At 44.2% G+C, this 27,361-nt stretch overlaps 1 protein-coding gene across 3 annotated transcripts in view; it reads right to left on the bottom strand.

Moving 5' to 3' along the window:
* Nucleotides 1–27,361, bottom strand: part of fto (FTO alpha-ketoglutarate dependent dioxygenase) — a 130,548-nt gene that overhangs the window by 96,307 nt on the left and 6,880 nt on the right. For 2 of the 3 annotated variants that reach the window (XM_052064332.1, XM_052064334.1), the window contains exons 2-5: nucleotides 10,542–10,682; nucleotides 6,789–6,866; nucleotides 5,325–6,333; nucleotides 2,232–2,354 (exon numbers count right to left, since the gene is read on the bottom strand). In XM_052064332.1, the coding sequence (XP_051920292.1) occupies nucleotides 2,232–2,354; nucleotides 5,325–6,333; nucleotides 6,789–6,866; nucleotides 10,542–10,601 (1,270 nt within the window). In that variant the 5' untranslated portion in view covers nucleotides 10,602–10,682. The remainder of the gene's footprint in view (nucleotides 1–2,231; nucleotides 2,355–5,324; nucleotides 6,334–6,788; nucleotides 6,867–10,541; nucleotides 10,683–27,361) is intronic. The other variant, XM_052064333.1, reaches the window with a different exon arrangement.

Genomic DNA, 27,361 nt, shown 5'->3' with positions numbered 1-27,361 from the left:
CGAACAGGCCCGGTGTCAAGACTTGCATTGTTCCTTCTTTAACTCCCTAAATTCCATTTGGGTGGAGATGATGGTGATTCAATTTGCCTCCAGTGGTTCAGACATTAGCGGTTGAAAAGGGGCCGCTGGGAGACAAATGGTGCAGGGAAGGCATCGCGGTGTCCGTCAATTTCTGTCTATCCATCCATCCATCCATCCATCCATTTGCTAAAGCGCTCGTACAAGTTAGGATGGCGGGTGTTCTGGAGCCTATACTGGCTGACGATGGGCATGAGGCCAGTTACACGCTGGAGTGGTCGCCAAAACCAAGGCACAAAAATCAATTCATACTCACAATCCGACCTATGAACAACTTAGGGTCTTCGATGAATATGGGAATAAGCCGGACCCAAGCGAGCACGGCGAAGGCATGCAAACTGCACACATGAGGGCTGGAAGTGAGATTCAAAGCACAAACCTGAACTGTGAGGCAGATGTGCTAACCACTAGTCCAAACTGCTTCACTGTGGGTTTATCAAATGCAATAACCAATTCAATACAATCATTGTAGAAAACCACAAAAAGTAATGACAACAGCACTCCTGTGCCAAAAAATCCGAAACACTTTAATTTGACTGGGTTCAATTGACAGTATTTTCCCATGGTCTGATTGCACCATCATTTCACATGCCAGGAGATTTACTAACTTTATATTTCGACATACGGTACATTAAAATATACAACTGCTCCAATTGACACCTATCTGAAGTCTTCTTTCTCAAGAGAAGAATTACAAATGACCTGCGTTATACATTCCCACCAATGTCTTCGATGAACCCAACATGCAGAGGGCAACGTGCAAACTACACACGCGAAGGTCAATGCCGAGATTTGAACCATGAACCCCTCAGCTATGAGCCAGATGGACCAAGTTCTACCCACCTTCCTCTCGTCCCCTGCCTCGTTCCATCCAACACCAGGAAAAAAAATGACTCATCGCATTGTCTTTTGATGGAGCGACATACATTAAACGCCAAGTTTGCCAACGGTTCTTACACGGAGAGCCAAGAACTCCTGTCTCGAATGAAAAAGCACCGGCAACCTTTGCATGTGTGGCTCGTGCCAAGAAGTTAATTCAGGTGGGCCGACAAAGCAACAGACGGCCGAGGCCCCCCCGGCGCGAGCCGCTATCGGCGCATAGCAGTCGGAGCCTCTCAAGGGCGTGCTCACCGAGCGAAGCATAAATCCCCCACTGATCCGCGACAGTCAAGTCCCATTAGAACGGTCTGCGCAACGGCCCATCACTCTATTATCGGGCCCCGGCCTGAAACTGACGGTTCTATTGTAAATCTCATTGCTGCAAAAAGGAGGTCGGCCTCGAGCCCTGTCAAGACGAATATGAGGGACAGGCGGTGGTGCGAATGTGGTGGCTTCAAGGAGTCACCGATTCATTTCAATTCATATTTCCTGCTTGTCGAAAAATATGTGAGCTATGTATCATGGCATGTTTGTAAGACAAGCAAATTTGATGATGTTACTGATGCATGTGGCAAACCAGAAAAGATTTTCATGGAAGTTACTGGTACATTTTAGATTAGTCTGTAGGTGTGAACGTGAATGTTTGTATGTCTATGCGCCCTGCGATTGGCAGACAAATCGTTCCTGCCTTGTGTCCAAAAGCCCATTTGTCCTCATTCATTTCACATGTGAGCTGCAGCCTATCCTGGCTGGATTTTGGCAAGTAGTTGTTGGTACAAACTGGAAGTCGCCAATCACACCTATGTAAGTGTTCAATTAATTTGTAGTTCGAAAAGAAAATAAAATTCTCCTGAGAAAAGAAAAAACAGTTGCCTTTGGCTTTGTTGACGTCTAATATGTGTGAATGTGTTTACTACCCAGTACAGCAATCTGACCCGAGCCTTGAACTTTGATTTACACCCTGAAACTTTCACTCCATCTGTCTGGCTTCAGCAAATAGCATTTCCCTAACCTCCGCTAATACACTCAATTTCATGGAACTTAAGTTTGCAGTCGCTCCCGCACACATTCACAACACGTCAGATGCCTTTCACCGGCAGTCAAGTTTAAATCGAAAGAATAGAACAAAAAGCGAGTGAATTACACGGTCATGGCTGCCGGTACGGGTCATTAGGGAGTGAACGCTTGAAGAAATGAAAAACATGAAAAATGCTTTTGAATGTGGCTGCATGGTGCATGTATATGTGTGTGTGTGTGTTGTTGAGATTTAGTACCTCTCATATAGTAGCAGTCTCCAGACTGGAGAGGCAGCATCAGGCCAGGTGTGTGGATGTCCCAGGCCACCTTCAACCCGATTCTCCAGCTCGCCTTCTCGCTACTGCCCTCGCCGCTCTCGCCTGTCAAGCACAACAAAGGCCGACATTACGACACAAAAGTACACTCGCATTTCAGGCAGTGAGAAGTGTCAAACTTGAAATATAAAGGCACATTTACGTAGCCTGGTGTTTTGTAATGTTATCATAGCCACTCTAAATGTAATGCAAATCAAAATACGAGGACCATTTAAGAGTAAAGGCGGGCCCAATAAATAAAAGTCGAGGACTGTCAGTCAGGGTTCAAATTCAAGTCGTTTGTGAAGCACTTATTTTTAAGAAGACCTTCAAGCCGAAAAGGATACATTTTGAGTTACGGCACTTTTTTAGTTGTTGACTGTGTCTTGGAGCTCGAAATGGCATGAGGAAGGAGAATCACTTAAATTATTTTTATTACATCGTGACAAAAAAAAAAAGGTCATGACCGAAAAAGATTCAGAGGCTTTCTCAAAATATGCAAATTCAGTCCAATCCGATTTAATAAAGGCTATTTGAATGTTCTGTAATGGTCTGAATGTGCAGCGTTTCAGACTGGTCGGGGTGAGTGTTCAGATCAGATCGATTCAGAGAAAAATTAGGAATATACAAAAGGCTTTTTTCAGATGTATATGTTTTCTTTTGTGATATCCCTTAAAAAACAAAAAAAGTATTAATCATTATTTGCTGAAATATTTTAAATCAAAATGTGTGATTGTGACCATTGTCCACTGATAAGCGCGCAGTTCCATATGCTGGACGTTTTTTTTATTTTAACCTAAAAAATACAAATGGGGCAAAACGAAAGATCTGTTCTTTTATTGAACAATGACATTTTGCTCCCAAAAAGAAAAAAAAAATCTGTTCACATTTTTGTTTTTAATTCTATGCAGATTTTAACAGGATTTCTGAACCAAGCCAATTGTTTAACCTGAAAGCTGTTTTGTTTTTTAAACACTTTTTAAGTGCGACATCCACTTCCGTTGTCTCAAAAAACATCCCCTAAAAAACTCAAGCACCACGCAATATACACATCTTTGTCTCGAGAAAGTCGGGATAGAATGCGTTGTGGGTTAATTCTGGCTGTCTGCACAAGATCGTTCGGCTATCATTAGGGCGTGCAATTGGACACTGTTGGATAAAAGCCTTGGCTTGATGTTGTGCGATGGGTGTTATTGGATGGCGGCGAGGCCATGATGTTCCCGTTTCCGTTCACAGTAAGCGCCTGCACTGTTCTCCCCTCTCCTCGCTGTTCTTACGACGGCATGCTCAGAAAATAAGATTTAACCTGGATGGCCGACACCCTTCAGCACCAATCGATACTAAAGTCTTTTCGGGCCTCTTTGCCCCGCAGCTGCCTTTTCCTTTTTGCTCAGCACGGATAAATAGTAACTTAATTTCCCTCCATTGTGCTCTGAGAGCCGAGTAATGACAGAATTCCCAAAGGCCTCGGCAATGGTGGAATATCCGCCTCCGTGCGGGTTAAAACACAGCCACGGCAGATTCCTTTGGATCTCAAGGCTGCAGTATGGCTCCCTTAGGCAACCAGCCGTCTGAACATGGAGAAGCCTTATGGTTAAAAGAGTTTAATTTCTTCATCTTGGTCCTGGGAACACTCTTGAGTCAACCACCGGAATAAAGCTCTGGTTAGCCTTTGGTCTGTGCAGTCTGGAAGAGACGCAGCTGCAAAGCGCGGCGAGGTGTTAGGCCGCAATGTTTTGAAGGTCTAAATTGAAATGGCCCGTAGCAAATGGTTATAGCGGAACGCTTCGGCAGGTGTTCCTGCTTACGACACCCGAGCGAAGGAAATCCAGCTGTGGACCATGTTTGACGTCCCACCCGAGTTTGACTCGCCTTGCGCACACACCTGTATGTCCGACTTTTCAGACTTGTGCAATGTCTATTAACAACGTCTTATGGGGACATTCACACGATTAAAGGGTTTAAAAAAGATAATAAAAAAAGTGAGTGTATTGTGAGAGTATTTTGTAAACTCTGTTCACGCGATGGTCCACTGTGGTAAAGTAGCAGGTTTGGTAGAGCATTTTGGTGTGAGCTTCATATGTCAATTTTACAGGAGACTTCAAACACGCTTTCTCTCTTATTGGGTGAACTGTGTCAGCAAGGGTCTTTTAATTTTCCTCAAATGATGAGATGTTGTACTCCGATTTTTTTGCTGGCAAGCATGACAACAGGTACTAAGGAATACTCAAAGTGTGGAATGGGATAAATGGATGTGAAATGTAATTATGACTTACTTCTGCTCGTAAACTAGAGCTAGAAAAGGCCTTTACTCCCACATTAGCCCATTCTGATTGATTGACAAATAGTGGTTATATAAGCATCATAGAAATGTAAGTGCTGCAAAACTGGGAAACCCTGTCCTGGAATTTGAAGGCAACAATTTTAGGTGTTGAACTACATATTGTACTTTTCGCCATGACCGCCCTGCTCATCCGTAAATTATTTTGCGTGTGCTCTAGAAAGCAAACTTGTCTGGCTAAGACGCTCAGAGAAGTCAATCAGCGAATTCTATCAGCTCCTTAGATAGCGCGCATCCCTCGGTTAGGAGATGTGGCTTTATCCATCCAGTACAGTTGAGAAACACTTATCAAAGCGCGGTTCATTATTTCCTATCAGATAATTGCGCATTGATCATTTCTCGGGGAAATGATTTAGATGAGATACGGCGTGTGTGATAAGGGCTGTTTGTTAAGGCTGCACCATTGAACTCAGAAACCGATGTCTGTGATCTCTCGATAAGGCTGTCAGCAGCAAGCCGCTGATGACATTTGCTAATGCCCTGACACTATCACAGATGAATCTGATGGCGGCTGCGCCAGGGGCCCGCGTCTACAGATGCTGCCGTGCGCCGCAACACGTAAGGTTAGCAGCATTTGATCCACTTGAAAGCGACGCCGATAACTTGACGCGTTATTGTTGTGATGGATCTCATCGCCGGCGTGATGGGATGTAGATTAAAGTGTCCTGTCTAATTAGAACACAGTTGACACTTACCTTTGTTGTCGTGGCAGCTGTAGCTGTAAACGGCCACTGGCGAGTGACTGATCAGGTTCTCGTCGTGGTGCCACCCTACGGCCATTTTCCCCATGCCGTAATAGGGTTCCTCTTTGAGGTGGCTCGTGGCCGCCGGGTCCATGTAGTTGAGTAAGGTGACATTGAACTTAGCTGATCTCGTGAATCCCCGCGGCGGACTGTGCTCAGAGCAACTCTCAGGTTCCCCCTTAGCCTCAATGTGGTAATCGGACCGGCTGTGCTTGAGATGAGCCACATGAAGCTCCCCTCGGCTGCCTATTGGCGGGAGATCGGCGGTCTTGACTGCCAATGTGGGATATTTTCCTTCACTGGGCTCCAACCCGGAATCGATCGCCTTTCCATGTGAGGATTCTCCCTCCTCGCTGCTGTGTTTGGAAGCCGTCTCCCACTCGCCTTCCCTTTTTGATGCCGGACAGCCTTCGTCGCTGTGTTTGGACTCCACGTCCCACTCCTCGCTGTGCTTGGACTCTGTATCCCCCTCCTCGCTCTGCCTGGACTCCGAGTCTCCTACTTCACTGTTCCTGGAGTCCTCGCTGTGTTTGGACTCCACATCGGCCTCATCGCTTGCCTTGGTCTCCGTCTCCTGAACCACCTTTGCACATTGTGCTAGTCTGTCTCCTTCTTTCAACTGAGACACGTCCAAGCAGAAGAAGCTGTTGAGCTCCCACAAGGCTTTGCAGGCTGCCCTCAGACCAGGGTCGCAACAGTTTTGCCCTTTAAATTCCGTGTCCTCGCTGTGCCAGGGGATGGCAAAGAGCCTAGTGTCCAGGTAGCGGTAAGTATGGCCCGGCTCGCCCAGCAGAGCCCGCGACACGGACGTGAAGACGTCCCGGTCTCGGACACGGACCAGATCCCTCAAGAGGCAGCCCTTTTTGCGCAAGGTTAGCAGAGCGGCCTGGACTCTGCAGTGGAGCTCAGCAGGCAACGAGCAGGCTCTCCTCAGAACCAGACCGGAGTAACTGGAATCCCACTGAGAGAGACAGAAGAAAGGTTCAGATTAGCTTCACGTCCATATTATCCAATCCTGTACCATAAATACAGAGGCATGATACTGTGTTCCACAATGCTACGAAGTAAATATCAGTCCTTGCAAAAACCTCAATAGAATTCAGTCGGAGGTGAAGAGTAACCCACCTCAAAAAGTGTATTGAAGCATCAGAAATATGTTATAAACAGCATTGTCAACATTTACCTACGTGGAAAGGGGGTACTCGGTTTACAAGGAATTTCCGTTCCTACTCAAATTTGTGCACTCACTCTAGTCTTTTATTAACAAGTGCACAAGAGACATAATTAGATGTCTGGTTGAAAAAAAAAAGTTCTCGGCATGGCATATAAAACAATTCATTGATAATGCGTAAATACCGGGGAAACGGAAAGTGCCGTTATAATCATCGGTATAAGAAAGCCATGTTCTTGACTCACCAGTTGCTGAAAGCCCTGATTGGAAGGTCCTTTGAAGGGGATCTTTTGGTCTCCCAACTCCTGTAATAACCTCCTCTTCTGTAAAACAAAAAGACCATATAGGAGAAAGCAATTTGAATTAGGTATCTACGTCGCAGGACCAATCGAAAGTTTGGATATATTTCGAGCTTGTCAAGAACAACAGAAACAAAATACAGTTTCCAGAAGTTAACGATTTAAACAAATTAAAATACATACATTTGAAAATGACCGTCATTGTATCACAAACTAGCCACCAAATATTTTTATCCACAAGTGAATTTGTTTTATTATTGAGTGAAGGCTGCCAGTGGAGCTCCACAGAACATTCTTCAATTCAACATCCACAGGAAAAAAAAAAAAAAACACCAAACAGTTCAATGAATCAAAGTACCTTTCATTGGTTCACATTCCTCTCTGAACCCATAAATCTGACGCCGATGTGGATGAAATATATACTGTTTATACAAAGTGTGTACATGATGTTCATGGTTGGGTTCAGAGCTCACTCGTGACCTGCAGCTCCTCATCTGGCTTTTAACATCTTTTGTGGGTCATACATGAAAGGCTCACGCAACAATCTCTGAGCCTTGGAAGCAGTTTAAGGAAAACTCAACCTGTATGTTTTTCATAGGCATTTATACCACTGGTACACATTTCATCTGACCTGTTAAGGCTAATTCTAGCAACACTAGGAAAATGGTACTAAAATTCTTGATTTTTGGGGTGAATTTAATCAAATTTTGTTCACAGACATGTTCTACAGTCAATATGGTGGCAGCAGTTTGGACTCGTGATTAATTCCAAGTATAATTTTGAACTTTGGACATTTCAGTGTAAAATGCCATCAAACTCACATTCTGCAAACGGTTGCAAAGATGAGCCTATTGCCTTAGAGTGAATCAAATGGATCACATTGAAAAGACACCTGTGAAAATGACAGGATACTTCAACGGTTTGGTGAATTCACCTTCAAAGCTGAATCTTTACTTTACGGCTGAACAACGCAACTCATGCCGACAGTTTTCTTAAAGGATGCACATGAGTGTGCGGGGGCGAAGGGGGTGCGGGGGGGGGGGGGCAAAAAAATGAAGCCGACTTGAAGACAGTTTGATTGTTGAAAAACAAAACAACATGCACTATTCATGGCCAAGACAGATTCAAAGGCCGGTTGGTAGAGAACTGACAACATGACACACATTCGTCTTATGTCAAATTCCGCCTCATGACAGAAGCCGGTGGTATCAAGGTGAGGCGGTGAGCCAGTGTTGCATGTGTATCCTTTTGTGTGCAGAATATACTGTACGCATATATAGCTTCAGTTTGTGAAATGTGTACAGAGGCACCAACGTGTGCTTTCATTCGGCAACTTAGAAGTAACGTGAGGTCAGGGCTGGCAGACGAGGCAGTGCCTCAACCCCGATCGCATACGAGCGCGGCTGTCACACCAGCGTCAAATACATCAAGCCGCTCAGAAATTCCATGCAACAGAAAGACGTTGCCACTGGATGGACTTTTTAAACCGGAGAACCAGCATGTCTGTCTGCGCCGTCTTGGTGTAAGCACCTGATTGTGAAAGAAAAAAATAAAAATAAATCACACAAAAAAGGACCCAAGAAGTAAGATTACCAATCCAATAATAATATTGCTTCACGGTAGCCATGCCAACCATCTCTGCGCTGAGTGATATATCAGATGTATTTTTTTTTTCCTCCCTCCTTTTTTAATCTCTCGCTTGCTTGATGGGATTATCCCTTCAGCCGGACTGTTTATCACAGAAAAACATATTAGGTAGAATAGGACTCAATTGGTTTGCTTTGATCCTAGCCCATAAGAGATATCGCATTTTGTACCGGTTCTATATTAATTTAATATATTTCCTCCCCATCTGTGACATATGAGTGGACACTTTCTTCAAAGCTCTCAGAGTAGATAAATGTCCGTTTTTTGGCATTGGCGGCTGAGAATAGCCAGATAGCTCTGCCTTGCCTCCTCAGAGGATAAAAAAAAAAAAGCTTTTCGAGTCTAAGTCGCCGGTAAGGTTGAACATGCTGGATGTTGTGTGATTTCTGAGGGAGGAGAAGTCAATCTCATCTGGCTTCCCTTGATCTAACGAATACATCATGAACTGCAGAACTGCAGGTACGTGGTAGAATGAGGCCCAGGATGATTTCATACGTTGATTTGACACATTGGTTCATTAATCCTTCTTTATTAAGACACATTGACACCAACATCAATTTACACTCTGGATAACCAAAATAAAATGATTTTAGTCAATGAAAGGAAGCCCAGCGCAGGTGTAGAATAAGCAAGGATAAACTACAGAACTTCTTGTGAGGGAACTATCCATTAGATGTCAAAATCAACTGCAAAAAAAAGGGGTATTTGCCTGGCATAAATCCTTCATCACAGCGTGATGTTGGGTTTGTTACTTTATAGTCTTTGGCTCTCGCGAGCCCTTACTCCCCTCCAGCTCCACCTTGGTGTCCAAATACCTCTCAGTAAAACAGACGATAATCCCGCAACCAAGGGATGATGTCACCCCGGACCAACAACACATCTAAAGAAAGCTCGAGAGGTGACGCGATTTGAGAGTCAGCTTCATGAAGGAACTCCGTGTTTGGAGAGCACACCATTGGTGCTTGTGTGGCACCAGTTTCAAAAAGCACTCATCTTGTGCAAAAGTGACAGTGAATCAACAGTTTTGACAAGTGAGCTGAAAAACTCAAGAATAAATCAGAGGGGCAGCCCGTTCGCATCAAAGGCGCTTCCTTCTGTGTCCATTTGACACCGGCTCGCAGAATGTAGGCAGCCGGTGTGAAGCAACTGGGAGAACAGAGAATGTCAGTGGTCAGCCGGCATCTGCACACATTTCTGTGTGCGTGACGAAAGTCTCTTCAAGCTTTGATTCCACATTTGAATTTAGAAATAAATGAGGGATGGTATCAAGTGGAACCCGGATGACCCTCTACAGTCAAAAGTCCAATTTACCTAGCACACGTGGTTTGGGGATGTTGGAAGAAGGCTGGAGTACCCATCTGAAAATTCACGCAAACACCATTAGAACGATATGCAGACCACTAAGCATTTTTTTTTCTCAATCCGATTAAATCAGCGCACAACCAATAGATTCCAGGAAAGCACTGTGTTCAACATTAAAGGTTACGCTTCATGTTTAACATTCACAGTAGAAAAACCATTCTGTCATTTGGTGATTGTGATTTTTTTTCAAGAAAATGTAAAAAACTAAACAAAACATGTTGCAAATATAATAAAGACCCGAGATGGCACAACAATCCCTGAAATGACAAATACACGTGAGCACTAGTTTGTTTCAGTCTTTAACTGCTGCAATGGATACCTAACAATGTGCACATGTTGAATTTTGAGCAGGATTAAACATTTGCTGAGCTGCAAATGTGTGATGAAGGGTGTCCATTTAGTCTGCTGTTTAGAAGGTAGGGCACGACCTAAGACATTTTAGAACTTGCTTAACATACAAACATGGGCCTGCCACACTGATGTGCCAACAAATAGACACAGGCCACATATTGGGACAAAGATCTAACATCTGTAGTAATTCTGGAGTACACATTTAGAGATCGAGCAACAGAATACCCAAAACGGAGAGTTGTAAACAATGTTGCATGCAACCGTTCGGCTATAAAATTTCTGGCAAGTAGTTTAGAGCTCGGTGTGATGGGTAACTTGGCAAAGAGATAAATGACTGACTGGAATGCGGTGGTGTTGAGCCCCCCTGCACCCCCGTAATGTGTAACTAACTTCCAGCATAACCCAGACCAGGACCAACTCATGAATATGAATGACACTGCCAGTGTGAGAGGCTGGTCAGATGGATGCGACCAGGTTGATCTGCGAAAACAAAAAAAGTGCTTCTGAACTTTGTGTGAATATCAATAGTGGGTCCTAACCTTCTGGGGGTCCTAACCTTTTGTTCTTATTTTTATCAATATTTTTTTTTCAACCAAAGCAGATCATTCATAGAATAGTAGTTTAGAACTAGTTGGATTGCAGTACGGTAGTGCAATTACAATCCAGCGTTCCTCAAATTCACAAAAATCCTCGAAGTATTATTTTCTTCAACACCCTCTTAATGCTTAGTTTTCACTTTTTTTGTAAAATGCTCAACTACATACAGTATATAATTTTTTTAATGATATGAAATTATATATAAGGGCTTAAATCTTTATTTTTCAGGGCAGTGAAACAATACAATACAATACAATACATGCTGATTTATATAGCGCTTTCACAACAGCGGCAGCTGTACAGCAATAATTTGTCTTTTTGGGATAACAAGTGTGGTAGTAACAGTTTGAACAGTCTTAATTATTATGCTTTAAAAACACGATTGGCATTTGATTAAAAATCTTCATAAGTTACTTTTAGATGGTGCTTTTTAGGGCACCTAAGGATGATTAACATTATTTTACCAAGGTAATTAAAGGAGCAATCTCTAATGTTTTTTACTTTGGTTCAATCTGTACAGCTCAGGAAAAGCGTTTGAATACTACTGGAAATTAGATTAGCAACATGCTAATCTAATGCTAATCATGCAAAATTATTGCCACGTACTGTTTTCATGTCCTAAAATAAAAGTTAAAAGTCATCCATACGTTATGGTAAGGGCTTGATGAAAAACAACCATATACTATACCAAAGCTAGCATGTTTGTGAGACGTAAAAACATACAACATGATGAGAACTCGCTACTTGAAACAACAGCCATAAATATGAATACGAGATGTTCCTTTTAAGCTGAATGCCCTAGCAGCGCTTGCGAATCAAGAAAGAACTAGGGTTAATCATTTTTAAATTCACTTATGAACACGGGTAGCACAGGTTCACGGTGACAAATAGCAGACAGGCCGACTGTTAATTGTTGTTAGCGGATGGCGTTGAACATTCCGCACGTCGGTGGGGGGAAACATGATCATTAATATTAGAACATTTCCATCCATCTCCCTGAACAAGAGGGCCAGTCATTCCGTCCGACGCTGGGCAGACCTTTCACGCGCCGTTTATAACACCAATCGGCGCACATTACCGGACCAGCAGGAGGGCGGAGGACCACTGCCGGTCATTAATTAGATTCCCACCCATGGAACCTTACACGTAGCGACTGCCAGAAGTACAGCGCCCACTCCAGTTTGAAAAAAGGTCACCCATGCTACAGCTAATACTTATTACAGGGCCATAAACATAAAACATCTTTGCATTCTTCCTTAGCCATGTGTTTTTACAGCTTTTCCCACCATCGCAAGATCCTTACAGTTTAGTCGGCATGAGTGGGAAAAATCTTGTCCGACCTCATGTGTCCTACATCAAAAAATAAATTACAAATTTTTGTTGCTAGACTTAGCTACCTTTCAGACTAGCTAGTCAATTTGAATAATGCCACCGTGTCATCTATGTAATGCTCTTCATAATAACGCAATGATGGAACGGCACGTCAAAGTCTTTTGGTTACCTTTTGGTTACAAATCTGCCTTGAGTGACACGCCTTGAAAATTAGGCACCACTGTCCCCACCTCTGTAACTTCGTCCCGACTAAAACCGGCGATGCTGTTAACTGGAGATTAAGAAAATTTCTTACAATTTCTTATAATTCTGTTAAATGACTTTTGGGGCCTGTAAAAGTGCAATAAAACAGTGAATCCTCAAGACGAGCAAGCAAGACCTGCTCTGATGACATTCGAACTTCTGACCGATATTTCTGGAACTAAATTCTAATATTTGTCGCATTAAATTACAGTCATTTATTATCAACAGTTTATTCTCATACTTTCGGAATGTCTCTTTGGGCTGCACTGCTTCCTGTTATTTATTTATTTTTCTATTTTGGATCCAATCAGATTACAGCCGGTTTGTGCAGCCATATTAATCCAATCTGCCGGGGGTGTTTAGAATCGGTTGCCCTGGTCGATGCGACTTGAACGTCAGTAACGTCAGCATGTTCCCATCCTTGGTTGGTCAGAGCCGTACAATTTCAACTCGCACATAATTTCATAATCAACGTCAGATGTGAATATGATGTATTTTGATTAAACATGATATGTTTTTGTTTCATTTACGACACATGAAACTATATGAACACGGTTATTATTCTTACACGTAGCTGTGCGTTTCTGAACATGCCGCACCTAAAAGCCTTGGAGAAGATCTTTCAAACATAAATACAAATACACATAGACAGACGCGGGCGCTGTTGGCGCATGGCCATTCCGTTTCAGTGCTTTTCACTGTGACTACTGTGTCAACAACTATTTCACACTTATCTACACCTCAATGGGGGAAATATGTTGCATGTGACCTTTTGCTAGTGTCAAATCTGGAGGGGAGATATGGAGAGAGCGGATGGCGATTTAAGAGTGTTGTTCCTTTACAGAACCTTTTCATTGATGCTCTAGATCAAAAACATGACGATGAAATCCTTACACCTATGATACACCAAAAGTGACAAACATACTTCCAAGCTGAATTGAATACTCAAAATTATTCAACATTATTGTGGCCGTGGATAATATGAGAATTCTATGTTTGCTCATGATCGAGAGCAAAAGCCATCAATAATACATAATTTATGAAATTAAAGAGCGTAAACGATCCTCTTTTACAACAAAGGCAACAAAAAAAAGTACACCAACAGTATCGATATCAAATACCGGTTTATTGAAATTGGAGTAAAACCAGCGTTTTGTCTCTATCCTACTACATACTGTATATGCATGCACAAATTCACACAAACCACTGCTTAGTTGTGTCTGGATGTTTGTTCTGGTATTTACCCAAAAACAATATCATGATACATTTTGTGCATGATCACGGAAGAAAACCATCCATAATACAGTGCACCATCACAAAAAATATATATATTTTTGTACTTTAAAGCCAACACAGATCAGACAGCAATCGTGTTTCATCTTATCCTGGTACAATGCTTGACAGCGAGGGATAAAAATGGCATATCAGCAACATCGATATTTCACTGAGTCGACGAGATTCAAACTCATAACCTAGTTGCAACAAGCGCCACTTCTAGGAGTTCCCCAACAGCGACTCCCTGCCTAGTATCTGTTTTGCTGTTACTTTTCAGCCAGGCCGTAATGTTTCCATTAGGATTATGTCGATCGGAGTAAAAGCTTTTTAGTTTTCACCTTCGAATTACAGCATGCTTTCATGAGGTCAGCTGTTTTCCATGTGGAATGGCCGTTTTTAATGCAGACACAGTCCCTTGGTATTCAGGCGGGATCCAGGGGTAGGGGGATGTCGGGCAGAAAGCAGCGAGAGGGATCAAGGGAGGAATGGGATAGAAAAAGGAGAGTTGATTGAAAGACTGTGATTAGCTGTTTTCCGCGAGGGACCAGGGCCACTGAGTTGTTCTTGCAGGGCCGTCGCACCTTGGGGTGTCAAGGAGAAGTCAGTCCTTTAGAGAGCTCACTCGATTCCTCCCTCCCGTTCTCGTCAGCATCCCCCCCAAAAAATCAATACGGTTGTGCAAAGTGGAGCCCGGGCCCAGGGGGGTGGACTGAATTGGCTACGGCGAGATGCAGGCCTTGCAGCGAGGGTGACAGGTGTCCTCCAGGATTGGCCCAAAGGAAGTGTCAAGGACAAATCCAAGGACCACAGGACAGAGGTCACCGGATCCAAAGCTCACCTTCTCTGACCATTCAACTGCCCGGGCTTGGTGACTTTAAACGGGCGCTGAGAAAATTAATGAGCAGGTGGAGCGTTTGCTCAAGAAGTTGACGTTGCGTGATTGCAGAATAAACAGTCTAGGGCACTGATTCTCTACCTGGGTTCAATCGAACCGGTCTCGGGGGTTCGACGGAGCCTTCGCCTTGGAGGTTAAGACACACCCGACTCAACATGTCAATTAGTTATGACGTGCCCGCGCCAGATGATCACATTACATTGCTTGTCCAATCAGTGCTACGGGAAATTAATTCGCTCAGTCGTGTGACTGTCGCAATAGTACGTAGTGTGATTTTTTTTCTTTTTCCCAAATCAATCCGACTTTGGGACTGCGAGTGAGGCCATTGTTGCAGTATGTCACATCATAAATATCACTCACCATTAGCTACACTTCAATGATCCGACTCTGTGACGTATTAACACGGTGCCGTTCAGTGTCGTGGTATTTTTGATGAATAAAGTTCTCATAAGTACACAGTAGCTGTCTACGCATTATTGGACAGTGTCATCTTGCAATGACACTTCACTGTGTCGCTCCCCCCTGCCGATAGTATGAATCTACCCGTGGCAAACAAGGTAAGCCCAAAGCGGTCTGCTTTCACCTAACGTCTGCGAGCTTCCATTGCACTTCCAGTAAGCACTACTCTACTGAAGCTTACTGGCAGAATGACACCGCGTCTTGCAATGTGGATGTTGTAAAACATACATCGAACTTATCTACCAACTGTCAACCGAAAAAAAATTAAAATAAAAATCGGAAAATGTTCAATAACAGTACAGTAGCGCATTGGGTACTACAAGACTGACGATACCTTATCATACCAAAGAGCAGCAGTTTAACTGTCTTCGACAATCAACTGTCAGCAGATGAGTCGTGAATTTCCATGGACGAGGAAGCCGGAAAACGATGCGGATGAAGCGCGCAAGTGGGATTTCAGTCTCCCCATGTGTCTCTGGGTCTGAGTGACTGATCACAGGCGAAGTGGCTTGTGCCTCTAATCCAGTACCACTGTTAGACAGTGCAAAGACCCGGCTCTGCGTACTGCACTGCTGCCTGATCAAACCCATCATGTGACAAGCAACCTCTTCAAATGACGATTTCCAGACTCACTGTCCTTTTGGCTCCGTATTAGATCTGTTTGACACCGCGCAGTCAAGTACCTCATCTCGGATAAAGATAATGTGCAATCCAACCAACAGAGGTTGGAAGTCAAGGGTAAATACAGCGCTAAGACTGGTTGACAGTTGTAACAATTCTTGTACACTCGATTGTAACCTTATGCTAAACACCAGATTTTGTTCAGTGTCGTCTGGAAGAAAAAAAAAAAACATTCCAAGACTTTACCCTCATGCTACGATATAAAAAGGCCATTTCAGAGACGCATACTTTGGGAAGATCATACAATGCATAGATAAAGATATATGTGGTCTCGCTTAATTTGCCAAAGAACATTGTTGAGCTGCTTATCTTTCAAGCCGCCCAGCTATCATTGATATCCTGTTTCACGGGGACAGCTTGGACAAACTCTTGAATTATTTATTACTATGAGCCCCGTTCCGTCGCAGTTATTTCTTTATTTTTTTATTGCAGATTATTACCAAGTAAGCAGCTGCTGACAATCACCTAAGCCTCTAGGAAGAAAAATAAATGCGCTTCAAAACAGAGCCAGCCGAAACAGGTCTGATTCAATCCCATGTTTGACCCAGATAGACTGGCATTATGATGTGATCCAAGATTAATATTGAATTAACAAACCAGGATCATTTGGGATTGTTTACACGGCCGGCACGTCGTCTTCCTGAACTCGGGAAGATGATAATTTTTCCACAATGGCCTTAGCTGAAAAAAGTCAGAGCAGGCTGCGGGACCGCTCGTCTTGCTTGACAAGCCACTTCGTTTCTTTATTTATTTTTCCTTCACTCATTCCGAACAAAGGGAAATATTCTACTAGGAATTGAATGGCTTAATCCTCTTTTCACTCTTTCCCAGTAGCTTGAATGGTGACAGATTAACACGCTGGAGGTTTACAAACCCAGCCATTTGAAAATGTAATTGCTGGTGGCGCACTGCATGCATGCGTTATAAGTTGAGAGTTAATATTAAAGCCTAAAATGAACGCTCGGGTTTGGCAGACTCGCGGCCGCGCCGGGTTTTCAGTCACGTACAACTTCAACGAGTCTCTTGCTGTCCCTCGCCAAACGCCTCAGTTACTGTTCACTTCTGCTAATTATTACAGCCAATCAGAGGGGTTAACGGGGCGGAGCCTGGCCGGACCATGTTCTGGGGCATTTAACAGCTGGCAGGAACGGAGGTGAATGCATTACACACTGCCCTCCATCCAATAAAAATAAAACACGCTGACATGTGAGGTGTACTTAAGAGATAGAGTGGAGTGGAGTGTGGAAAAAAGGGTGGTGGGAGGGGGCTAGGGGGTGCAGGGCATAAGTGATAGAATGATGTCCAAGTGCCACCTAGTGTCAATTTGGAGCTTGTGTCTGGCCATCAAAGCTTAAGAACATCAGGAATGGGACGAGGGCAGGCAAGACACTGGAACAGAAGGTGGAAATGAAGGATATGAAGATGTCCAAATAAAAATCGTCAACTGGTTAATTATCAAAAATCACATTCAAAACATGAAAGGATTTAAAAATGCACTATTTTTTAATAGCTGCGCTTATCTTACTATGAAGACGCTGTTAACTATCCCAGGCTGAGGTGGCAAAAGTCATCACACTTTGTGCTTAAGTCATAAACAGACACTTATTTAAGGGCAATGGCTTTCGACAAAAAATGGTGCGCTGGGATGAGCGAGGTGGGAAACTTCAATCCCCTTATGAACGGTTGTCATCCCGCTTCCGATTCAACTTCGAAGTCGGCAAATTTGTGAGTTGACTTCAACATCCCATTTCTGTTTTGGTACATTTCACGCGGGACAGCACAGAAGACGGCACTTTGATGTGTAACGAGAAAGTGTCCCTTTGTGGCTCATTCGACAACAATGCCGTTTGCAGCAATTCAAACCCCACTTAAACTGTCCGTTGTTCTCAGACTGAATCCTGGACCGTTTTCTGTCAACAAAATTATTACAATGACACAGCATCTTCTCTCTGATACAATCAATGCACTCTTGGAGCGATGGTAAAACTCTTAGGGCGGGGCCCGCTGCAGCGGCGCGCTAGTCATTAGCCAAGGTATAAATCACACTCTGTTGGTGCCCAGAGGTGAGAGGGATGAGAGTGGAGGTGAGCTTGAAATAATGCTTATGGCACGACGGGTCAGCCCTCCATTATGGCCGTTTCAAAAACTATTAATCTTGCTTGTAGTCAGTGGCCTAGAAATAATTACTTCATCTAACCCATGTAATACAGCATGACCAGCAGTCGGGCCGGGTCAATTTGAGGATGGGGGAGCCAGGTCGTGAGGTGAGGGGGCGAGATGGGGTATAGATGGGTGAGAGAAGCCACAAATTACCCAGCCCCGTCTCCAGCAACACGGTGACTGATGTCCCACTCACTTCGGTGGGTGGCTTCTATATACTCGCAACAAGGATTTTAGACAGATACACATGCGCTTACACAAACCGAGTCCGTGCCCATGTTAATGAACGATCAAATGAGGCAGGGTTCGACATGAACGGTGTCCCAGTGACCCGATGTCTCAGCACCACAACGTGCCCGTTTTGGGCCACCTTAAGTTCACTGACTGACTTGCTATGAAAATAAATAAATAAATAAATAATAACATAAATGTGATGAAATTAACAGGTTGTTGCTTGGTAATGTTTTGAGTCTTATCCACTTAAACTGATCAATCATCTTAGCTCTTTTCTGCCGATACACTTTCAGCCAGTTACTGAATTGGACAAAGATTCAAACATGAAATGAAAACACTCGCAAAGAGCATGGAAGACGGGAACATTCAACTAACCGAGTGGAAAATGGAGAACCTGAGCTTAATACTATAGTATAATACACTTTATAAAGCCAGGTTTTCCTTTAATTCTCTCTCGTTATGTTTCAATGTGTTTTATACAAGGTATAATTTAATATAAACATCGGGTAATGCAGATAGGAAAATTTGGAATGATATTATGCACTCCCACTTTTTTTTCACAAGGCTGCTCCACAGTGCCCCCTGGAGTGGCTCCCTATTATACCACCGTCACCAGTGTAATAACCTCCCTTTATTTATTTATTTATTTTTTTGCCCCAAATCACGGCGAAGACATGGCACAATAAAGACGGCTATCGGAGAAACCCATAGCAGTGCGCACTCAGCCTCCATGAGCGTCACAGGAAGTATGTATGGAGTGACATAAATACATGCAGCCCTCCAGTGGCTGTCACAGCTGGCATTGCAGGTGCAAATTTAATTAGTCAAGGTGAAGTCTCCCTTGTTGTCTAAGAAGGAGGGATAAGGACGAGGAAGGAGCGGGGAGGGAGACTGTAAACACGAGCTATAGCCTAATCAGGTGTCACCGCTGCATTTGATCATCCCGCTAAAACTTGTCATAGATCCCCCGGCGTAGAGCGGCCCGCCGCGGGTTCAGAACAAAGGAAAGGAGCTGTCACGGGAGAAACAGGGAGGGTGACGTCGGTGGATGAAGAGTCTGCCCATTAAGCAGTCTCTTCCGCTTTCCCCGATAGCCTCGCCTCGTTTATTTGCTTCTTCGGCGAGGAGGCTGCCCGCTACCGACTGTTTCCTGTCGCTCGCACTTCCCATCAGAGTAGGGGAAAAAAAAAAAAAAAAGAACTCGGGCCGCAACTGCCTTCCCACTCGTGCGTCAAACTCCCAAAAGTAGTGTGCTTCTTTTGTTTACCTCCACACAAAACAACAACAACAAAACACCTTGTACAGGGATACAAGGTGTTTTGTTTTCATCAAGTGCCACTCTTAAGTAGTGTGGTCCTCTTGTTGGAGAACCAGGAGAGGCAAACATGCTTTTATTTCATCCTCCCTCAGCTACCACACACACACACACACACACACACAGTGACTGTTTACCTTTCGGTTTTTCTGCAGCTAATGAATACATTAGCCGATTGAACCACATGAGAAACACCGGCAAGGCCCAATCATTTTTGCGAGGAGCGCGGCAAGCAAGATTACAGGCTAACAAAAGAGCAAGCAGGGGGAAAGGAATATTTAAAAGCCCAGAGAAGCGATACATAAATTAATTAAAGGACAAAAAAAAAAAACAAGCGCAGAATTAAAGTTGGAACATCTGTCAGCGACTTAGCTTCCCAACGTAATACCAGTGTTAGAACATTTATACCCTTGAAGTTAATGATCCCCTCTTTAATTGACAGTCAAGGAAAAACTCGCAGCAGCATCCTGCAGAGACCACGATAAGAAGGGGGGAGGGGGGCTTCCCTCCTCTCAAATATAAAATAAGGGGAAAAAAACAGTTTAAAGAACCTTGGCACTAATCCCTATTGTCATCCCGGCGCAGCAGAAGGACTTACAAACACTGATAACTCCGCTGAAGCTGACTACTCCGCACCAGTTACGGGGACAGTCAGTCGTTCAGATTAGCCCAATCCCGCCGCGCTGTCACTCAGCCAAGACACTAGCCTGTCACCGCATTTACGTGAGTCCATCTCATATGCGACAATGCCACCCCCTATGCGTGACAAAGACTGCGACGAAGCCAGTCCACTCCTCGGCAAGATAACGGGGAGGGCGGGAACGGTGCGGTGCTGTTGTTGGATTAAGCTCCTGGCGTCGCTGACACTCTTGACAACAAGTGGAACAACTATTAAATGCCGACGAATGCGGCTCCCACTTCATGTCAGTTGAATTATACATGACTTGTGAAACTTCTGTTGTAGGGAAACTGTGAAAAAAAAAAATCCTCGTCTCACCCGCCCTCAGGTGGTGTCCCTTATTCTGCTCGGGTCCTCTACCAGAGGCCAGGAAGCTTGAGGGTTCTGCGCAGTATCCTTGCTGTTCCCAGCACTGCACATTTCTGGACTGAGATGTCCGATGTTGTTCCCGGGATCTGTTGCAACCACTCATCTAGTTTGGGAGTCACTGCCCCGAGTGCTCCGACCACCACAGGCACGACTGTCACCTTTACCTTCCAGGCTCTCTCCAGCTCCTCTCTGAGCCCTTGGTATTTCTCGAGTTTCTTCTTTCTGATGTTTCCATCACTTGGGACCGCTACATCCACTACAACGGCTTTCCTCTGCCCTTTATCCATGATCACGATATCTGGTTGGTTCGCCATTACCATCTTGTACTCCGCACAGATGTTTCGGTAGACTATGCCAGCCACCTGGTTATGGCGTTCCATGTAGGCTTTCCCTGCCAGCATCTTACACCCTGCAGTTATGCAGGGTTATGTGATCGTCTCAGGTGCCTTTCTGCACAACCTACACCTTGGGTCTTGTCTGCTCTGGGCCTCAATGGCTCTGGTGCTCAAGGCCTGCTCCTGAGCAGCTAGGATGAGTGCCTCTGTGCTGTCCTTCAGGCCAGCCCTCTCTAGCCATTGATAGGACTTCTTGAGATCGGCCACTTCAGTTATGGTTCGGTGGTACATCCCGTGTAGGGGCTTGTCCTCCCATGATGGTCCCTCTTCCAGCGCATCATCTTCTGTTCCCCATTGTCTGAGACATTCTCTGAGTACGTCATCCGTTGGAGCTTTCTCCTTGATGTATTCATGGAGCTTGAATGTCTTAGAGCCTTTGTTTGGCAGTTTCGAGTGCTTCAGGTATGGTCATCTGGATGTACCTCTCGGGTATCTGCCTTTTCATCACACCTCTCTAGGCCTCCGTCAATTGACTCACATCTTTCAGAGCCGCCTTGATCTTAGCCTTCAACCGTCTTTTCCATGGTGGGTAACGTATCTCGTGGCTTCCATGGTTGCTCTTATAGCCAAGCATCTCAAGGATCACTGATGCTGAAGCGTATATCAGCTCATTGGTTTCTGTGATCGTTACGGTAGGGATCGCCCTCAGTGCTGCATTCACACTTTCCATGAGACTTTCAGGTGGTACTTCATATAGCCCTTGTAATCGGTTTCTAGGTTGCCCAGCTTTCATTCTCGCCATGATCTTAGCTTTCAGGTCAGTTGCTGCCTCGCTCAGCATTTCATTCATTGGGGCTGGCCTCCATATCTCATCATCTGCATTCATTGGGGCTTGCCTCCCAATCTCTGGTATGACCTCCTCCTCTGATCTGGCAGCCTGGGGCCCTTCACCATGGAACCTGCGTTGTACCTCATCAATCTCAAGTTGTGACAGCAGTTGCCGTTTGTGGATGTTGGAACACTGAGCTACTAGTCGTTTCGTGGTCAACCGTGACTGTGGGTTTAAGTAACCATTTAGCCCACATTCTCTGCATGTAACCCCTCTGACTAGGGTTGCTTGAGTAATAGCATTCCAACAGAGCCATGTTATCGCATCTCGCCCATCTGCGCTTTGTTCCAGTAGCCCATTTTTCATCAAGGTGCTCTGGTTCCCCAGCACCTGACGCAGACCTTGTTTGGCTGGGCGACGTCTGTCATTCATTTTATTGTCTCTCATCATTGTATAAGGTAGGCATTAGCGTGAAGGATCTTGCCCAATGACCCACACTGGATGGTGTTATGTGCTCATTTTTTTGCCCCAAGCGGGATTCGAACCATATACATACATATATATAAAAGTGAGAAAAAAAAGTCAAGAAAAAAAAAGGGAAAAGTGGTTAGATCTGCACGACTGTGTGTTTTATGTTATGTGTTGTGTTTATTATTTTACTTTGTTAACTGTTTTGTTAAGCGCTTTGTTACAGCTGCCGCTGTTGTGAAAGCGCTATACAAATCAGTGTGTATTGTGTATATATATATATATATACATATATATATATATATATACACAGTAATACCTCGGTTTTCGACCATAATCCGTTCCAGAAGGCTGTTCGAAAACCGAAACGCTCTTAAAAAAAAACAAATCTTTATTGAAGACGTCTGCTCACAATAGAACGTGACACGAAGAAGCATCACTTCCTCGATTATCCAAGGAAGCGTACCTTCCTCATGAAAGGAAAGCGGGAGGAGTCAAATGGTGCATTCAAGTGCGCTCAGTTTGGTCGAGAACCGATTTTCGGTCGTAATCCGAGGCATAAGAAACTAAATTTTTGGTTGAAAACTGATTTGGTCGAGGACAGAGACGGAAAACCGAGGTTTGACTGTGTATATATTAGTAGTACTACTGGCAGTAATAGTGGTAGTGCTTCTTTTTTCATTATGAAAATCTTACGTACAGATTTGGAATCAGTGCAAAAAACAAAAAAAAGGAAAAAGGTCACTTGCATCACTGATGAGACCGTTCAGTAAAGATTTGTTGACCATTGTAATTTGACAATATTCTTTACTTGCTTTTCTAAGAAATTATGGATAATGTTTCAAAACAAGAGCGCTTATTTTTTTTAAGTGACTATTAGAGAGGGACTTTGGAAGACTTCTCTAGAGCAGGAGATGTTGACTGCTCCTTGTCCAGACTACAAATGAATTGTGTGTACCCAAAGCAATCACATGCTAATTTAACCCTTTACACATGGATGCCAATTATGTATGTTTGCCCTACAGTTACGCCACAGTGGGGCAGACAGACACAACCGCTTGATTGCAGACTCCTTTTCAGAAATAGGTCGATAAAAAAGATCGACTATGTTGTTTAGTTTCATTTAAAACTGATGAATGAGCAGGCACATCAGAGACCCAACCCTCTGTGTCCAAGCAATTAAAAAGTCAATTTTCATAACATAAGCAACTAGTTTCAGGAGTCAAGGCCAACCTAGTGGCCACACTTATTCCACTTCAAAAAGTTCCATGACCGAGATGCCCTCTACATAACGGGGCTGAGGCAAGCATGACGCAGGGGTTGACAGGTGAACCCTTACACTCCCTAACCCCAGCCCCTGCCATGGCGCACTCGCACCCACACACGCATACGTATACCCCCCACCACACACACAAATAGGCCTGACATGCTCGCTCCTCAACCCGCCTTGTGTTTCTTTTCTTTCCGCATGCCGCTGGAGACAAGCTTCAATTCAGGAGCGCTTGAACCAGGCAAGTGGATGTGACCTGCTTGCCCCCCTCTCAAGTCAGCCTCATCTGAATAAACAAAGCTGAAGAAAAAAAATCTCTCTGCTTTATATCAGGGAGGGTAACTCATCACTTATGCACGTTTGATCAACTGCTTGACAGCGCCGGTGGACGGAATTACAGACAGTTGAGGAGAAAAAAAAAAGTTGTGGATGTTTATTGTCTATGTAGGATCGGGCAGACAGCGTTGGCGCCTCACCGGGTGCGCCAAACCTCACACGGAGCACCCCCGGTCGCCCACCAGCCAACCTTAGCGTTCCATCACTCAGGACGGGCCAAGGGAAGTGCCAATAAAAGGAGGTCAGGCAAAGACGAGGAGGAGGAAGAAGAAAAAGGAAAGGAGGGGGCTGGTCAGAGGGTTAAGTGTAGAGAAGACAGCGATGAAAGGCAACTGTCATGCACCAGTGCTCACCCAGGAGCACCTGTCTCAAGAAGAACATGCAAAGCGTGCCGGTCAAGCCCCGACAACCCCCCCCCTCCCATGCTTCTTTTTCTCTCACACACAAACACACACACAGCTACGCACGTACACATGCTCAAAGAAAGCGGCCGACCGGATGTTCTGCCGTTCGAAAAGCAGTACCTTTCCTTGACAGCGTGCCAGTCAAGTTGTCACTGGCCCTTGCGCATATGCAAGGAGAACTTAAGACTGATGAGGAAAAAACACACGGTGGGGAAGCAGAGACAAAGAATCACTGAGACATGCAATGAGACCACCTGAACGCAGGAGGAAAAGACTTCTCAAATGCAAAAAAAAGCAAGGTGAAGAACCAGATGTAAAGGAAGACTAAATTAGCCTTGTATTAACTATATAGAACTAATGCAGCAAAAGTGGCTACAATGCTTGTTTTTCATTCAACGTTCAGCAATTACGCGGAAGCCTCTCCAAGCTGACGTGTAGTGAAATGTAAAGTACGCCCTGAACCGGTTGCTAGTCAATCACAGGGCACACCAAGTTTGACGACTTTTCACACCCACATGAACACAGTCACTAAACCCTTGCTGCATGCATGAAAGTCAAATAAGTAAACCGCAATACAATCAGTGACAACACCCATTCAACAAATAAACCAACTATCCTGGCAAGTGTTCGCATTACACCAGCATCACATCACAGTCATATCCTTCTTATCTCAACAATTACCTGTGGTGCTTTTAAACAATGCCACAGTACCCGCAAAGCTAATTCTGCCAATCAACCTGGCCTTAAATAAGAAGCATGACCAGAATCCAGTCTGGGACGACGAATCCAACGTCAGGTATTTCAACAGGCTTTCATCGCTCACGTTTATGGACGAGAAGTTATGATGTACAAATTAACAGTTGCTCTTTACACCGCCTCGTGAACATGGTCTCCTGCGGAGTTTGGCAATCACCGTTTCGCGTTTTCCATTAAAACCACATGTCGGGCATCACCGGAGCAGAGTGTATTTCATTGGAAAGGTGAGTCATTAGTAAGGAAAATAGCTTGAAAAGTAAGACGATGTCTTTGCTAACTCGTGCGGTTTTGAACGGGCTTCTGTCCAACGGATCGGTAAATATGGACAGACAATGACGCACTGGAAGAGCCGTCCAAACCCGTGGCTCACAATTACGGATGTCAAAACTCCGGCATCAGATTGGCAGACCAACAGAAAATGGAAAGTAACGTCTGAGGCGGATCATAGCCTCGGCGAGCTAATGAACCCCCCGGAGGCTCTTGCCTCTTTGTAGGAGGTGAGCAGGTCAGTCCCATGTTTATTCAGCAGCGGCCCAATGAGCCACTGCCATCTATTGATTAGACTGATTATTCCGTGTCTCTGCGGTGATGGGACACGCGCATGACAGATGAACCCCGACGCGGGCGGGTCACGTTCGACGTAATCTCATCGAATGTGACGGCTGATCTGGTCGGCCGGTTTGCCGGAGCCACGTCGCAGCCTTGTTTGCCAACACTCTTGACATGTGTGGCTAATGTCTCAACACCATTAGGAGGTGCTCGGCAGGGGCTGTCAGACACAAAAGCTGTCAAGAGCTGTTTAGATAATCAGACTGACTACTGCTATGGGAGGAAACCATCCAGGAGGTAAAGATACACTCAGAATTTCGAATGACATCACGATTGTTTCTTCATGAGCAAAAGTTTAAATAGTTTTTCCCAATTCAGGCAAGAAATCACAATTTAGCAGAATGGTTCTCAGTCTGGCAGCTACAAACCCATCCCCAGAGTTCTACATGAGCAGCTACTGCGATCCACAAATAAAATGTGAAAATAAAACAAATGTCCAGTCGTTGTGAAAAACACGTTCTAATCTTTTTCGCATGATTGTACAGTTTACGTGATGAATTTCCTTCACGTAGACACATTCACGCATTTGATGTGACAAAAAATGTGACAAAATATATATATATATATATACACTGTATGTCCTTCAAAAAGAAAACAAATGGACTTCGTGAGACTGCTTTAGGGTCAGATTCATGGATGCTTTCTGAACGATAAATCTTGTTGTGATGTGTGTTACGTTTTTTTTTCCCCTCCCTTATGCGTTTTGAAAACAATCATCAATCCGTGTGCGCTACGGTTAACATTAAGGTGGAAAAAAAAAGAAGCAACTGCTTGTGTTGCGGGTCTCACAAAGCATCTAGGGGGAAAAAAAACACTTAAGATGGTTTGATGTCATACAATTGTAAAAAAAGTTTAGCCACAGCAAATGACTTTTTCCCCTTTCAATTTAAAATTTTTTTTTGTACAAAAATTTTTGTTAAAAATATTGGACATTATGTATTTTAGGCTACATTGCACTCTTTTGGACTTTTGTCATTGATTCATCGATTGTCAAAAATTATGTTCATTTTGATCAAGTGCGACTTGAAGCACATGAGGCAAAACTGAGTTTATATTCCAGGACTGAGATAACTTGTCTTTGGGTTGCATTATTCTGCATAATATTAAAAACAGGAGTTCAGCACATTCAGAAAATTGCTCGTGTCCCACTGATTTATTATTATTTTTTAAACAAATAAGAGTTGATGAAGCGGCTGTCGTAAAATGTTTGCAGAATCACTGCTGGCAGACGCCACTTTGATTTACTGTGACATCTCACCAAGGCAGAACCACTCCAAACAACAAAAAACCCTTGCACGAGGTATCCGAGTTTCCATTTAAGAGTGCGGTTTGATCACAAAGCCTCAAAGGCGCATATGGGAGATGGTGGCAGACCATCTTCACAAAACAATGCAGATGGAGCCTTGAAAAGCTGATTATTATCTCTCCAGATGCAAACCAAATGTAGACATCACGATTCCTTTGAAATGGCATGCGTCCAACGTGGATAAGCTGCATTAAAAGAAGAAAAAAAGAAAAAGTGGCAGGAAATGAAAGAACGACGCGCATGGTTTCCCACATTTGAGCACGAGAAGCTATTCCTGACCCTTTCGAGTTGATAACAAGAAGTCATCGCCGGCGACTCATCACACGCCTCATAAACGCCAACTTAGCGGCTCCTTTTGTTCTCGGGAATTGTCTAACGGATTTCTAAATGTCACCATGATCCGCGCCACCATTACCGCTCGCTCTCTAAAAGCTGGCTTACGACTGATTAGCATGACCCGACAAAAGATATGACAACCTTACACCCAACGACCAAATGTCGTCCTAGTTTTAGTGGCGGCGGAATTAAATTCGCCAGGCTTGATTAATCAACTCGATCCGTTAACTTTGCTGTCAAAAAAAGGTTCAAAGTGAGCAGGACAAGGTAA

The sequence above is a fragment of the Hippocampus zosterae genome, chromosome 4 (assembly GCF_025434085.1).
Source record: "Hippocampus zosterae strain Florida chromosome 4, ASM2543408v3, whole genome shotgun sequence".
Taxonomy (NCBI): domain Eukaryota; kingdom Metazoa; phylum Chordata; class Actinopteri; order Syngnathiformes; family Syngnathidae; genus Hippocampus; species Hippocampus zosterae.
This window is presented reverse-complemented; position numbering and strand designations above follow the sequence as displayed.